The 14,768-nt window shown below is 47.2% G+C and overlaps 1 protein-coding gene across 7 annotated transcripts in view; it reads right to left on the bottom strand.

The window, feature by feature from the left end:
• The window catches only part of magi1b (membrane associated guanylate kinase, WW and PDZ domain containing 1b), a 121,521-nt gene that overhangs the window by 10,816 nt on the left and 95,937 nt on the right, over positions 1 to 14,768 (bottom strand). For 4 of the 7 annotated variants that reach the window (XM_068720426.1, XM_068720428.1, XM_068720432.1 and 1 more), the window contains exons 13-19: positions 12,262 to 12,293; positions 11,710 to 11,754; positions 9,644 to 9,890; positions 6,302 to 6,393; positions 5,446 to 5,638; positions 4,011 to 4,382; positions 1,953 to 2,156 (exon numbers count right to left, since the gene is read on the bottom strand). In XM_068720426.1, coding sequence (XP_068576527.1) covers positions 1,953 to 2,156; positions 4,011 to 4,382; positions 5,446 to 5,638; positions 6,302 to 6,393; positions 9,644 to 9,890; positions 11,710 to 11,754; positions 12,262 to 12,293 — 1,185 coding nt within the window. The remainder of the gene's footprint in view (positions 1 to 1,952; positions 2,157 to 4,010; positions 4,383 to 5,445; positions 5,639 to 6,301; positions 6,394 to 9,643; positions 9,891 to 11,709; positions 11,755 to 12,261; positions 12,294 to 14,768) is intronic. The other 3 variants (XM_068720429.1, XM_068720427.1, XM_068720430.1) reach the window with 3 other exon arrangements.

Below are 14,768 nucleotides of genomic sequence, written 5' to 3'. Positions count from 1 at the left end.
GAAACATAAGCTGCGCAAAGAAAAAAGCACTGAGCCGTTTCTGTAATTTGTCCACGGCCCTGGCGATGTGCCCTCCTGCCCCGAGTGGACAGAGTTAGAAAGAAGAGCAGGTACAATCACAATGAGAAATTCAGGAGAGAGAATGAGAAAGAGGAGCAGGCGGGGAAAGAAAGTGAGACCAGATAAGAGAAACCTCAGGTTTTGCTAAAAGAAAACAACAACAAAAAAACATCAGTTCACCTCAGTCTCCCTTCTCGCACACAATATGAAGCAAAGAGGTGCGCTTGGTCTGCACCTTCACTCTATGCTGCAGAGACAGCAGCTTTCATGAAAGCATTAGCTGTTTGTGCACGCATTACTGTGCAACAGCAGGAAGAGTTCCTGTTTTCCTTGTCACTGTAGTATCGAGCATCAGTCGCAACAAAACTCCGTCTGTGTTCCCACACGGGGGAGAGGTGAGCTCAGTGGAAAGGAGGTGAACCCGACTTCACCTTGGAAGAGCCTCGTGCGGTGGTATTCATTCGTGTCAGAAAGTTTAGACAGGATTGATCCACACAGAAATAAGCGCATTCAGTCATGTGTGAACAGAGGCACACGACTTAGAAACACAAGCCACGATCTTCCCCCGTCACTCTCCCTGTCTCCGTGTCAGACGGCATCTGTTTGTTTGACACATGCACATAAACACAAAACCGGGAACTTTTCGATAAAGCATATCCAGTTATTTCTCTCTGACGCCTTCTCGCATGCTTTCGGCGTCTTCTTGGCAGAGCAATTTTGGCTCGCTGTTCTCATCAAGCTCTCCACGGGAAAAAAAATATATATAAAAAAAACTCTTCATCCATGAGAAGTGAGCCGGAAAGCAAACGAGCGGCGGACAAATAGCTCCAATTTCTACCAGTGAGCACGTTGACAGGGAGTATCGCCTTCCTCTCACACTCTCACACACACACACACACACACACACACACACACACACACACACACACACACACACACTTAATTAAACAGCATTTGTGAAGCATGCCAGGCTGATCTGTCAGCACAAAGTAGAGAGAGCTCTCAGCTGCACAGCACAACATGAGATGTGCACAAACTTTTCCTTCAAATCACTTTGACAATAGAGACACACAAACGTATACAAAGGAAATTCTGCAGCTCTCTCTACCTCACACACACACACACACACACACACACACACACACACACACACACACACACACACAAACACCTATCTATCATTTTAAAAGTAGCAATTCAGTCAACACAGCTGGGGTGTTTCTGTTTGCTTTGAAAGCGAGTGAAGAAACTGCGAGATATATATATATATATATATATATATATATATATATATATATATATATATATAGATATCTATATATATATATATATATATATATATATATAGATATCTATATATATATATATATATATATATATATAAATAACACAACACTTCAGGTATACATAATAACCACTCAGGAAAGTAAAGACTTGTCCTGCTCCTCAAATCTACTCAGACTATGTAATAATACTAACAATAGTTGATGATTGTATTATTTCACTGCCATTAATGTGCCATTTAAAAAAGCAAATTGCAAAAATATGCACTCCAACTTGGACAACCCTAAAGAACAAGCTCTTGTAAATAGCATATGAATATCTGGCTGAAGGCGACCGACTGAATGGGATAATGAAGAATATCCTACACTGTTGCAAGGACCCCGAAGGCACCTTTTGGGTCCCTGAGGTAGCAGGATACCCATTCTGGGAACAGTTTATCAAGGGAATAGAGACTTTATATATACTATTAACAGCTGGAAGTATTAAAAACGTCTGTAATAGCTCCGCTATAGTCAGTGTCTCCAGGACCACGTTTTGCCGACTGGTAACTGCTTACTATAATACACTATCTTGTAAAGTGGAGTCCTTAAATGTCCCTCTCTACTCACCGTCTCCAGGAATGATGCGTAGTGTGACGGTGTTGCCGGCCTCCTTGATGAGGTTGACGATGTCCGAGTGGGACTTGTTGGTGATGGAGCACCCGTTCACAGCCAGGATGCGGTCGCCAACCTTCAGCTTCCCGCAGCGGTCCGCTGGGCTGCCCTCGATGATGCGGCCTATTTTGTGGGGCATGGCCACACATGCATTTCCAGCTATGGTCACCATTGACATGTTGTGATGCGCGATTCAGTGCGTATGTGTGCGAGTGTGTGTGTGTGTGTTTGGGGGTGATGTTGGATTGCGTTTGGAGAGAGAGAGAAGGGAAAGGAAAGGGAAAAGGGGAAAGGAGTAGAAAAAGAGGATCAGAAGGTTAAGGGTTAATTCATAGACAGCCAACAGCCAGCAAAGCCGCAGTCACAGAGAAGCTGATCAGAGAAACGATCAGCGAAATGCAAGCGTTGGCAAAGAAGGGCAAATGTGTGCTCTGCATCTGTCATACTGTAGTTCTCAGGCCTTCTCCTTTTCTTCAAATTAATCATTGGAAAAATGTATTTTCCAATGGGTTTGTCCTCCTCGTCCCTCTCTGTCTCATAATACGTAGAGCTGCTCCAGCACCACATTTCTAAAATGGGTGTCATTATTATATTTGCACGAGTCTCTCGGCAGTAGAAAGGTGATATTAAAAGAACTGTGTGGCGTCGTCTGCATCCCAAACACCTGCAGCCGCGTAAAAGTTGCAGACCACAAACATACATCAGCGCTGACATCTCACCAACTACCCTGAGGTCTCTCTGCTTCTCCTCCTTACTCTCTCTGTCTGCAGTCTGACATCAGTCACTGCAGAGAAACGGAGCGTGCAATCGCTCCTTCCTTTCTCCAATCTTCTTTTTCATTCTATTTCATCCCTCCTGTCAACCGCTTTCCTTTCTTTTACTCCACTACAAACGTGTCTAACCCTGACCTCTCTCCTGTCTTTTTCACTGCATCGAGCTGTGAACTATCGAATGGAAAGTAGATGATGGAGAGACAGAGGAAAAAGAGGAGCTGTAGTGTTTCTGAACAAAAATAAAGTGCTTCTCCAAATACCAACTGTATGCGTGGACTGGTTTCATGTAGCCAATTGGTTTCCATTAGAATTTACATGTCAGGTAAAGTCAAATAAAGCTTATCTGCAGGCCCATGCTTTCCACTCTGGCCCGCGAAAAAGGGAGCTTTGCCACTTTGTAAGCCAACCTGGAAAGTTGAGCATTTTCATACCTTTTCGGTCCACCCACACTGACGGAGATAAGAGCACAGAGTGAAGTGGAATGCCATAGTGGTGTAGGCAAAAAAGCCGTGGCAGTAGGGAAAAGAGTGCACTGCATAGAAAAAAAGACTACTAGTTTGTAAAGCAAAGTAGATTCAATTTGAACAGCTTCCTATGCTGTGATGGGTGAGATCAAACGGTGAATACTGTAACATCTAGTTTGTCAGCAATACAATGATTCATCTATCGGCTAAATGTAGACAATGTGGTTTTGAGTCAGTGCATCTTCCTGCTCGACGTAATAAATACCTATTATTCACACCGATCATTTCCCTTATCTATCCTGCTTGCAGCACTCATTCTCATTAAGTTGTCATTAGGCTTTTAGTGCCAACCTGCTCGGCAGAAGCCATTTAGGTTCAGCTGAATAATACAAAGGCCTTATGTAAGTCACTTCACTTGTGATCAATTATAAAAGCCTTGTGTGAGCGTAGCAGCAGCTGCAGGCGGAGAAAGGGTTTCAGTGTCTTGGCTTGACAGGCTCGGACGAAAATGAGAAAGAAGAAGCACTTCTTTGAAGAGAGTTGGTATTGATCTGGTGGGACTGTAAATAGCCAGAATCGGTGCTGGTTGTCAGGCTATTTAGTGTTCAGTGGTTTTTATGGATGATACAAAGGCAGCCCATAAAGAAGATAGGAAGATAAAAAGGCCCCAGTGATGAAGAGTGTGTTTCATGTTTTACTGAGTGGAACTGATTTCTGCAATATTGGCATGTGCAATCAACGACTGTGTTCGTAACAAAAAGTGGGACATCTCTTACCGAAGGTGGTGCCGGCTTCGGGCCGTGACACCGAAGAGACGATGACGAAACCGAATCCCTCGTTCTCGCCGCGTCGGATCTCCACGTCATAGGGCTGGAAGGCGGAGGAGGCGGTGGAGTTGACGTTGGGGGGCTGAGAGGAGGTGGTGGCGACTGCTGAGGCGACCACGGCGTTCCCGCTGCCGCCCGCCCCTCCGCCCCCTCCCCCGCTGCCGATGCCGGAGGTGGAGCCGCTGCCGGAGCTCACGGTGTTGAGGGAGTTCTGACTGCCTTGTGGGGTGCGCTTCCCTATCTCCTCCGTCAGGCTGGGTGCCTGGTTGCTGCTGTGGTGGGAGGACGCCGGCGATGGAGGCACATCTCCCTCTGCTTTAACTGGACACGGCAGAGGAGGATAAGGTGAGAAGGATGCAGATTATGAAGTAAAGGGTGAGGGAGGAAATGGTGTGGAGAAAGGAATAAAGGGGAACAAATTGTGGACAGGGAGGTGAGACACGACAGATTCAGAAGATGACACAGGAAGATTGAGAAAAGAATGAAGAGGGCCAGACAGTGTTACATAAGACGCTCAGGAGATAATAGGACAGAAAAAGCAGAGAAAGACACCGGTGCATAATAAGGCAAGCTATAACAACACAGCTAAATGTTACATCATCTGTACAATCTGAAAACTGAAAGAGATTGTAAATAAACACAGACAGCTAGTTTGTGCTGATGTGATAAAGGACATCTTGGGGGGGAAAAAGAGCCCCGCCGACAATCGCTCCTCTGATCTGTTTTGAACAACAGATGAACTGAAGACGCGGCCCCGACTGTAGTATCTGGACATTTAATTTCCTGCACAGCTGCTCGCGGAAGGCGCCTCATATTCTCGTCGCTCTGAGGCAGACGGGGAGCAGCAATGCACTAATGTCTGTCCGCTGTCGTCGGGCCGAAGGTTGACCGCCCTCTCCATCATATTTATGAGCCTTTTCTTTATCGCCTGCTCAGGAGCAGGGTGGAGCCGAGCAGAGCGGTGGAATGACAGTAATGGGCGTTTGCTCACGGTAGCGGCCGAGCGCTTCCAAGCGTTTCACACCCAGACTATTAGTCAGTGGAAGGCGATCCCTGCACATAGCAAGCAGGTCCCTGGGCCCCTGATGGAACTGGGATTAAAAATAAATGGGGCCCATGGCGATTTAAAGTGCTTTTCATGAGGATATATGATTGTGTTGGCAACACTGATTCATTTAATTATAAAATATACTGCTGATAAAATATGAAACACAATTATTGAAAGCTCAAATACGTTAACAGGGACTGTGAGGAAACGCTGTGATCTGTGTGATCTATTGACCCGTGTCTCTATCTATAGATATATGGGAAGTGGTTGCACATCGGAGCTGCCAGCAGGTCTCTATCAGGCTAGGCTGCGGCCTCGATCCCGCTCCCTTCTTACCGGCGTAGTTGGCTTTGCGTCGCACGGTGAGGTTGACGTGACCCTGCTTGGCAGCCTGCTGCATCAGTTGCACCACCAGTTGGTGCGACTTGCCCACCACTGCCGTGCCGTCCACGCATATCAGCTCATCGCCGGAACGCAGGCGTCCGTCCTCGTCTGCCGCGCCGTACTTCACTATGTGGCCGATGTAGATCTGAAACCGCAGACAGAGTAGAAAACATAAATCCAGATCATGTAGATCTAGATAGGCAGAGACTGCCAAAAGTGCAATATTTTTTTTAAATATATACATCAAAAGGAGTTCAAACAATGCTTTAAGAGAGACCAGATTTTTTTTTTAAATTAAGATATACTGTACGTACACATATTCACTGTCCCAACTTTTTCAGCAGGTATCACATTGGCATGCAATACAGGTCTGCTATAATATAAACCACACTATTACATCCCAGCGCCGAGGTAAATCATTATTTATTTTTCCTTCAAGAAACGCAGTGCAGGAGTGCAGGCCAGTGAACAGGAACAAACAACTTTGCCTCCTTAAGATTGAGAAGAAAGAAGTGGTGTGTGTGTGTGTGTGTGTGTGTGTGTGTGTGTGTGTGTGTGTGTGTGTGTGTGTGTGCAACATGGGTGGTTTTCTTTTCACAGAAGCAGTGTTGTAGAAAATCACTGATATGAAGTTGATGAGAAGCTCAGAACTCCACACTGGTGTGAAACCCTATGGATGCTGCTCAGACTAGTACTGTGAATATAGAGTTCATTTCATCATTCAGGTTACTGAATCTTATCAGCTGTAGTTCACCCACCCACCCACCCACCCACCCACACACCCACACACACACTGAGAGAGACTCACCGGCTCTCCTGGCTCATTGCCTCCGAGGATCCTGAAGCCGAACCCCGTGTCCTTCCTCCACAGGAAAATGTCCTGCTCTTGGAAGTCTGGAACTGTAAAATCAACAGATCACCGTTAACATATCTGCATTTACACCAGTACTGTACAAGAAGAGCTCAGTCCCAGCATGCAGTTAGCCATTTAGTATAACTGCAGCCAACGGTATGGCCACAATGGATGCACCGATTTTGTTTTTAGGGAATCAAACCAACCCGTCTGCTTATGTCAACATGCAAATATTCATCCTCCCAACCGTTCCAAGCTTTGTCACCAAGATAGCACTTTGCACAAACAGTCTGTCTGGAGGCTTTGGGAAAAGAACAAACAACTGATCCGTCAAAAGATGAAAGAGGATCTATTTTGGGTAAAGAGCACAGGTATGAAGCTTAAATAAACTATCAGAAGCAAGACAGACTGCCAGCACAATTCAAAACACCTTCACTCATTGGTCCCATAATTAGAAATGATCGGGCTGAAATTTCACTCTGAAGTCTGAAATAGCAGTTTTATTTCATTTGAGCTTTTTACAGCATTTTCGGTGACGTTTCCCTCAGACTGGACATTACTATTCCACCGGACTACTGTTTCATTTATGAAGTGATGTGTGACATTCTCCTCTCGGATGTGTTGGGGAGCACTTCGCACCAGACGGAGGTCCTAATACATGCTGGAATACGCCATATATTATTGAGCAGAGTATGGCTAGTTCACAGTCCACTCCCAGCCACAAGAGAAGACGTCTGTATGTGTGTGTGTGTGCGTGTGTGTTTGTGCTAGTCACTAGAAAGGTGCTGCGCTATAAAAGAGTGCATTGCACTGCAGCGGATGACAGCTCATGGTTCATGTAGCAGTGGAGGTGGGGGCAGCCTCGCCTCGGGGGGGCTGCTGGGAGCCGGGGGAGAGACGGAGTGAGTGTGGCCTCATCTTGGTGTACACATGAGCTTCTTCGCTTTAAGCGTGTGCATACGTAATCGTGTGTGTGCATGCGTTTCAATGGTCGCAGCTGTGTTGTACTGGCTGAGAAACATGCACCTCTGAGCGAACTCCCTGGGAGATTTCCTTTTCGCTCCAACACAGGCCACTAAGAGACGGCAGGGTGGCAGAAGGCACAAACAGCCTGCTCCCAATCTGTTCCTTCAGTCAACAGTTGAAATCCCTGCGGAACGCGGCGATTTCGTCCAATCTATCACAATGTGACTGCGGAGGACCCGGGAGAGGAAGAGTCAGAGGATAACAGTCGCAATCTGCACCTGGCCACGGCAGGGTCAACTGCACAGCTGCACCCTGCTCCTGTCAATTACTGGCTCCATGAGGGATCCCCGCAGTGAGGCAACTGGGCGTGAATCGATCAATGTTCTACCAAGATGGACGGACCTGTGCCGAGTTCTACGCGAGGACTGCGAATGACGAGCACGGCTGGTTCAAACAGTGAGGAAATTCAACTGGGAACATGTTAAAGCCAGACAATAATCAAAACGAAGTGTCAATAAAGCATGAGAGAGTTTCCTATCCTTCCTGGCCCAGATTCTTCAGAACGGGTCCGTGTGAGTTTTTCTGCAAATGTAAATCGTTCACCACATGGTGATTTTAAAGACCTTGATCTCAGCAGAACTTTTCATTACAGCGAATGCTGCGTGGAGAAATGTCTCTGCGGCGGCCGAGGCCTGAGCCCTGTGGGGTTGGACGCAGCAGGATTTTAGGATGAGAGCTCAACGCAGAGCGAGGAAGTGGAGGATTCACACCTGCTGGTACCGGTCAGCCGTCCTCCCCGTCCTTCTCTCTGTGCTCCTCTCTTACTTTTCTATTCCTCAGAATCCCTTGATCTCGCAAAGCTTGACCTTTCTCTTTCGCTTCCCATTTCTGTGTTTCTGTCGCTCATCTGGCCCTCTTCGTCATCCTTTGTGCTCTCTTTGCGGTCCTCCCATTTACTCTGAGCAAACTCGGGCTCAGGTCATTTAGAAAAAACCCTGTTGAGACTCCATCACCTTAGGGCAGGCTTGTAGACATAATCTCCCCCTTAGTATTGGTTTCTTCTGCTCTCCATCACGATTCTTTATTTCCTTTTCAAATCAAACACCGTTGTCCTCTCAGCCCTTCCCTGCAGCTTGCTAACAGGCGTCTGCACTACCAGCCCACGCTCAGCCCTTCCCTTCACATTCTTCTTCATCATAAGCATCTAAATAATAAAAAATCCTTGACAAGAGGTGCCCGAGAAAGTGATGAGATGTCCGCAGCCCTTATAGACTCACGATTTTTTTCTCTTCCTCTCCTGTTTTCTTTTCTTTTTTTTAACCTGACAGTGGATTTGAGGGTTGTTCTTTCTAATTAGAGCTATCCCTTCGCTTTGGCAAGGCTAGACAAAGAGGAGGGGGGTATGCAATGCAACGACAGCCACCCCACTATTGCTGCTAATTATACGCCTGTGTATCTCTTCGGGGAAGTCTAGTGAAAAAGTGTGTCAATGGCTGCAGTGTCGACGATTGGACCACAGTGGCACCTACAGTAGTAGCTTTTAAACGACTGGACGAAGACCATGTGGGAGATGACGGCTTCTGATGCTGCTCGGAAATCAATGCGAACTGCTTATAGAGGAACAACTCAACATTTTGGTAAATACGTTTATTCACTTTCTCCCTGCTGTGAGTTAGATGAGCAGATGGCTACCACTCTCATGTTTGCATGTTAAATAATAAAAGCGAAAATTTGACGCATTTCATGACTGGACAGCCACGTAAACGATGGCACATTTTCCCTTTCAAGATAGAACCAGCAAGCGATTAACTTAGCTTAGCGCACAGACTGGAAGCAAGGGGACACGGCTATCCTGGCTCTGTCCAACGTCAAACAAATCTGCTGACCAGCTTTAAAGCAACATTTGTTTGTTCCACACACAGGAAGAAATGTAAAAAGTACTTTGAACACAGCCAAGTTGGCCGTTTCTCACTGCTTTCTGTGTGAGCTAAGCTCAGCTAATCGCCTGCTGACTCGAGCTGTACAGTTAGCGCACAGATATGCGAGTGACTTCTCAAATTTTCACTAATGCTTAGCTACTGTTTTTAATTTCTTTAAAAATGTCAGTACATTTTGAAATTAAATATAAAGTGTATATTCTATATTCTAGTTATATATGAGTATAGGTGAATAAGTGTGAATTTAAACCAGTTACTTACATGCAAAAGACTTATCTCTTATCCCAAATCTTGCTCCAATAAGTGCAGTACCATTTAAAGACACCAGGGTTCTCCACTGAGCCAACGGCTCCATGCAGCCCTCATCCAACCGCCACCAAAAATATATACTTACGCCTACTTTCATACATGGTCCTGGACTGGGCCCAGATCTTAAAGGGGTCCGGTTTTCTTTGGATGGTGCCGTCTGCCGGGGAGTCCTGGGGAGGCAGGCCTGGCAGGGGCTGAGAGGGGGGCGGGGGAGCGATGCTCTCGCTGAGAGGCGGCGCCAGGGACGGGTGCAAGGGCGAGTCTGTGTGGGCGCTCCGGTGGCTGGAAACGCTATGCTGGGAGCTGTTCTGACTGTCCTTTCTCGACAATTGCTGTTGGAGAAGCAGATCAATAGCAATTGTCAGTTGAAAGTCAGCTGTGTCAGAACATCTGTGAACATGGAGGCTGAACCGAGTCAAACAAAACAAACCGTTATCACACGATCGTCAGCGGGAAGACAAGAAGTTGTGGTTTGGTGGCAGAAGAATCAGTGGGATTAAGGTTAGAATACAGGAGAATTTTTGACCTAAGTGTATCGTCAACCACTGTTGTGTTGCTCCCGGATTCAACACGACGAATAATTAACTTCTTTTATTGAGACAATTATTTTAGCATACAAAGGGAGGAAAAAAAAGAGCTCAATGGTTTTCTCATGATTAAGTCATTCAGCTGTGGGAGAAACAAATGTAGCTCAACTTACAAGGGTGCATTGCCTATTCCTTTTGTTTAACAGAGTGGAATGTATTAACAAGGACCTGCATCCCCTGCTGCATATGGAGAAATATTCACAGTGAATAGAGCACTCCTGGGGTTTGAAACGGAGGGAGGATTTTACTGGTGAAGCCAGAAATGTAAAACTCCTCATAAATTGCCCCCCCCCCCAATAACATGGGCGCTTAAGCACCTGCTCGAGGATTTGAAGGGAGCGGGTGCTTGAGCACGGTAAAGCGCATACAATCCGGGGCTCAAGTACAAGTACGCTGCGAGTACAAGTAAAAATCCTTTCCCTGCTGCTTGTCACAGTATCTTTCTTTACAGTCCTCACCATTACGCCGCAGATTTTCCAAAAAAAAAGGAAACCGGCAAAAGGGAAAGGGTGACAGACAACAGCGCGAGAGGGAAAGGAATATATTTTAAGACAATGAGAGAAAATGACAGCAGTTCAGTCTCTCCACGTCATGTGACCTCCCAGTTCATTGGATGCGGTGGACAAAAATACACCAGGAAGGGGCGGAGGCAAGCGGCTCATCTGCTCTCAAATATCAAAGCGCTTGGCCTTCAAAGTGCAGCTCCGTCTTCAATAAATTCAAGACTCATTACTCCCTGAATCAGCCTCCTACACCTCTGCAATTCATGTTTATATTCATCACGCTTGTTAGACATAAAAGAAGCTCGACGCTTTAGCAAATATTAAGTCAGAGCTGGAATGCTTACTCTACTAGTGTTGTGAGTGTAACCTCACTGGGTTGTGTGGTGAAGGAAAATCAATGGATTCATATGATTAGTCACAAATGCGGGCCTCGTTTGGGTGCTAAAGTCAGACTTCGGGACTGATTCTTTCACCTGACCGCAAAGTGATTTTTTTTTTTGGTCACTTTCATTTCATCAAACAAAATGGTGCCTCCATTAGCCAATGGAGCAGCATTTCTTTTTGTGAACGTCTCTCTCAGTTTGATGTACACAAAGTACCAAATCCTATTCCCCTATCAAATGAAAACAGTTCTCTTGTTTTTGATGGATCTATTAGGTTTGACCTTCTGCAGTCATTGTGTTCTCCCTCTGTGCTCTGGGACTGCTCTAATACGTTTCTTTCTGCTGCTCCAATAACTTATTAAGGAGACAGAAGGAGGGAGGGCGGGCGGGAGGGGGTTTGCTGGGGCAATCACAACAAACCCTTGCTGCTTCCTCAGACTCGGCTCAGTCCTGTTTCACCACACTGGGGTTCAGAGCCTTGATGCTTCACAGCATCAGCGGTCGTCTTCAGTGTGTTTCGTTGCACACGAACAGCAAACATCATGCATTAACACCATCATCACCCTCAACTTATCACCTCTATTATCTGCCATCACCATTATCAACGCATTTCATGCCCAGCACCAACACCACCTCATTCCCCAAAAACCTTCGCCCCAGCTGAACGACATCACATACCCTCCTAGTGTAATCTCTGTACGGTGGGGCCCGCTCAAAATCATCCTGCAAAAAACAAAAATTTGACAAACACGTTCAGTCAGACACAGTCAATAGGGTCCCTCCATTAATGCAGCAGATATCATAGGATGAGGCCGACTCTCAGCTGTGATCCCGCATTCAACTCTCTCGCAGTGCAAGCTTAGCACCCCGCGCGATGCGATCATCAGCGTGTTAGCAACCCTGCTCACGCTGTGCATCAAAGCCCCTCGTTCCAGCCCCCGCCAGAGGGGAGGGGAGGGGGAGTGGGGGGGGGGGGGGGGGGGGGGGGGATGCCAAACTACAGGGATCCACCCCCGCAAAGCACAGCATCCCATATCTCCAAACAGACCCAAAACATCAGCACAAGTTACACCCTACAGGGGAGAGTAAGAGACGAGGTGGGAGAGGGGAAAGTAAGCCAAAAATTGCTTTTTGACAGACACACCATGTAGATGGAGGACAGAGGAGAGGAGGAAGGATGTGAGAGGAGGAAACGTATAGGGGGGGGGGTAAATAAAAACAACTACTTACCAGTTTTGGGCTCTTCTTTGCAGGTGCCACCCCTGTGAAGCCAGACAGAAATGGGGAAAAAGGAAAAAAAGGAAGAAGGTTACCGATGTAGTTTTAGTATATTGTCCATGTTCAGAAAAAAAAAATAGAAGAAAAGAAAAAAAACAAACAAACTAGTAACGCAGACTCCAAAACAATGCTCATTTAGCCCTCGTCTCCTTCCCCCTCCTTTCCTCTCTCTCCCCGCTCGGATCCTTTGCTCGCTGTTCCGCGGCTGGCGTTTGAGGAGGAAGGGAGGAGGAAAGGAGGGGAGGGGAGGGGGCAGGCAGCGCGATCTATCTGCATCACTGCCGTGGCCAGCGCTCGGCTTGTGTGGTGCAGCGGAAGAGTGGGGCCAGCCTCCAGGGCTAAAACCCAGCGTTCACTGGGAGAGCCTGGCTATCCGACGACGGCGGAGCGCGCATGTGAGTGAATGAGTGAGTGAGTGAGTGAGTGAGTGAGTGAGTTTGAGGGGAGGAAAGTGATAGTTAGGAGGATAGGGGAGAATCCTGGAGAGCAACTAAGCCAGAGAAAGAAAGAAAGAAAAGAGAGAGAGAGAGAGAGAGAGAGAGAGAGAGAGAGGAGAGGAGCGAGCTGTGGAGTTCCCGGCCGTAGCATTACCCATGGAGAAGGAGTCCAAGATACTGAACATTAAATTATAGGCAACCGTCAGTTCCCCTCTTACTGAGACCATCTTCCTGTGTCCGCTGAGCGCCGCGCTCCGCTGTCGAAGGCTCCAGCATCTATAGGCAGTAGCAGCGTCCTCTCCGTCTCTCCCTTTCCTGCTGCCTTTTCCTCCCCCCCTTCTCTCTCTCTCTCTCTCTCTCTCTCTCTCTCTCTCTCTCTCTCTCTCTCTCTCTCACCTCACTGCACACTATCCTCCCTCCCTTTTCTTTCCTCAGCATCATCACCCACCCTCTCTCTCTATCTTTTATTTCTCTCTCGCTCTCTCCCCCCCACCATCTCAGTCTCCCTCCCACCCCCACATGCTGGTAAACATCCACGCAGCTGCGCGCACACACACACACACACACACACACACACACACACACACACACACACACACACACACACACACACACACACACACACACACACACACACACGGGCATCAGGCGGCTTCCCGCTGCCCTCCCGACACAAATCGAAGTGTGCTTAAGGTTTGACTGACGGGTTTCAGCTTGACTGAGCAGTGACCAGAAATACCATCGCAGAAAATATCATTATCGCAGAGAAGCAGCACACAAAGAAAGACTGACGGATGACTAAAGTGCTCGCGCAGCCTGGATCCAGCCGGGGATATTTGCTCCTTAAGCACATCACTGCCCCTCTCCCCCCCCCCTCTCCCTCCCTCTCCTCCCTCGACTCTGCATGAAATAAACAGTTGTATGAAGTTATGGAAATGAGAACGGGAGAAGGAACGCATGAAACAAAGAGAAAATGCAGAAACTTGCGGTGTGTATTTACCTCTAATATTCAAAATTCCACAATGAGTGGAAAGAGAACCACACACACACACCTCAATAGGGGCGTGTAACACATGTAAAGCATGATGCGTGTCTGATCGAAGAAAAATGGGCCACTTTTATGTGTCAATCCTTCAGGGAGACACACACACACACACACACACACACACACACACACACACACACACACACACACACACACACACACACACACACACGCGCTCTCGTCTTCTTTATCTCTCAGACATCTGGGTTCATTCACAACTGACGGCTCTAACTGTGTTGCGTCTGCAGCTTTTTTCCCCTTCCTCTCCCTCACACAACTTTCTTCCTCTCATCTCACTCCTCCCCCCCTTCTTTCAATTAATAGTAATCATTCCTTCAGGAGCTCACAGCAATCCCCCAAAATCAGACGCGGACGCAGATGCACAGAGTCACTCCCGAGGTGTTCTCTCTGGGCTGAGCACGCTGTCAGTCAAAGTGTCAGGCTGCCGTTTGATTGTCCTTCATCTATCCACTGCAACCGATCTGCTGCTGCTGCTGTCCGCTCAGCACGCTCCGAGCTCTCGGATCAGACACACCGATACACAACACGGACACACCCGTGGAAGTAAGACACAGACTCAGACACAAGGTCGATACAGGTCTCCGCAAAGCACTGCGCTGTTTGAAATTTCATCCATACCTTTTACTGTAAAAGCAAATCACTAGATGAGATATTCATTTAAAGATATAGAGTTCCACTAAACTGTGAGGCCTTGATGCCATTTGACAAATAAAGCTAAATTGTGCGCAGGTCAGCAGGTTGTGTGTGTGTGTGTGTGTGTGTGTGTGTGTGTGTGTGTGTGTGTGTGTGTGTGTGTGTGTGTGTGTGTGTGTATGACCACAGTGTGTTTGAAGCTTTTACATCAAAAGGTATTGTGGGTGTTTGGGCCATCCTCCAGGAATAATTACATACAAGAGGGAGGAAGGAGTAGTTTTGGACAGGTGGGACACTGACAGCCTCAGTGAGGGACCGTCTAA

The sequence above is a fragment of the Cebidichthys violaceus genome, unplaced genomic scaffold, assembly GCF_023349555.1.
Source record: "Cebidichthys violaceus isolate CVI_PGR_0920_01 unplaced genomic scaffold, fCebVio1.0.p SCAF_25, whole genome shotgun sequence".
NCBI classification, from domain to species: Eukaryota; Metazoa; Chordata; class Actinopteri; order Perciformes; family Stichaeidae; genus Cebidichthys; species Cebidichthys violaceus.
The sequence above is the reverse complement of the archived record's forward strand: the minus strand, read 5'-3'. Positions and strand labels throughout refer to the sequence as shown.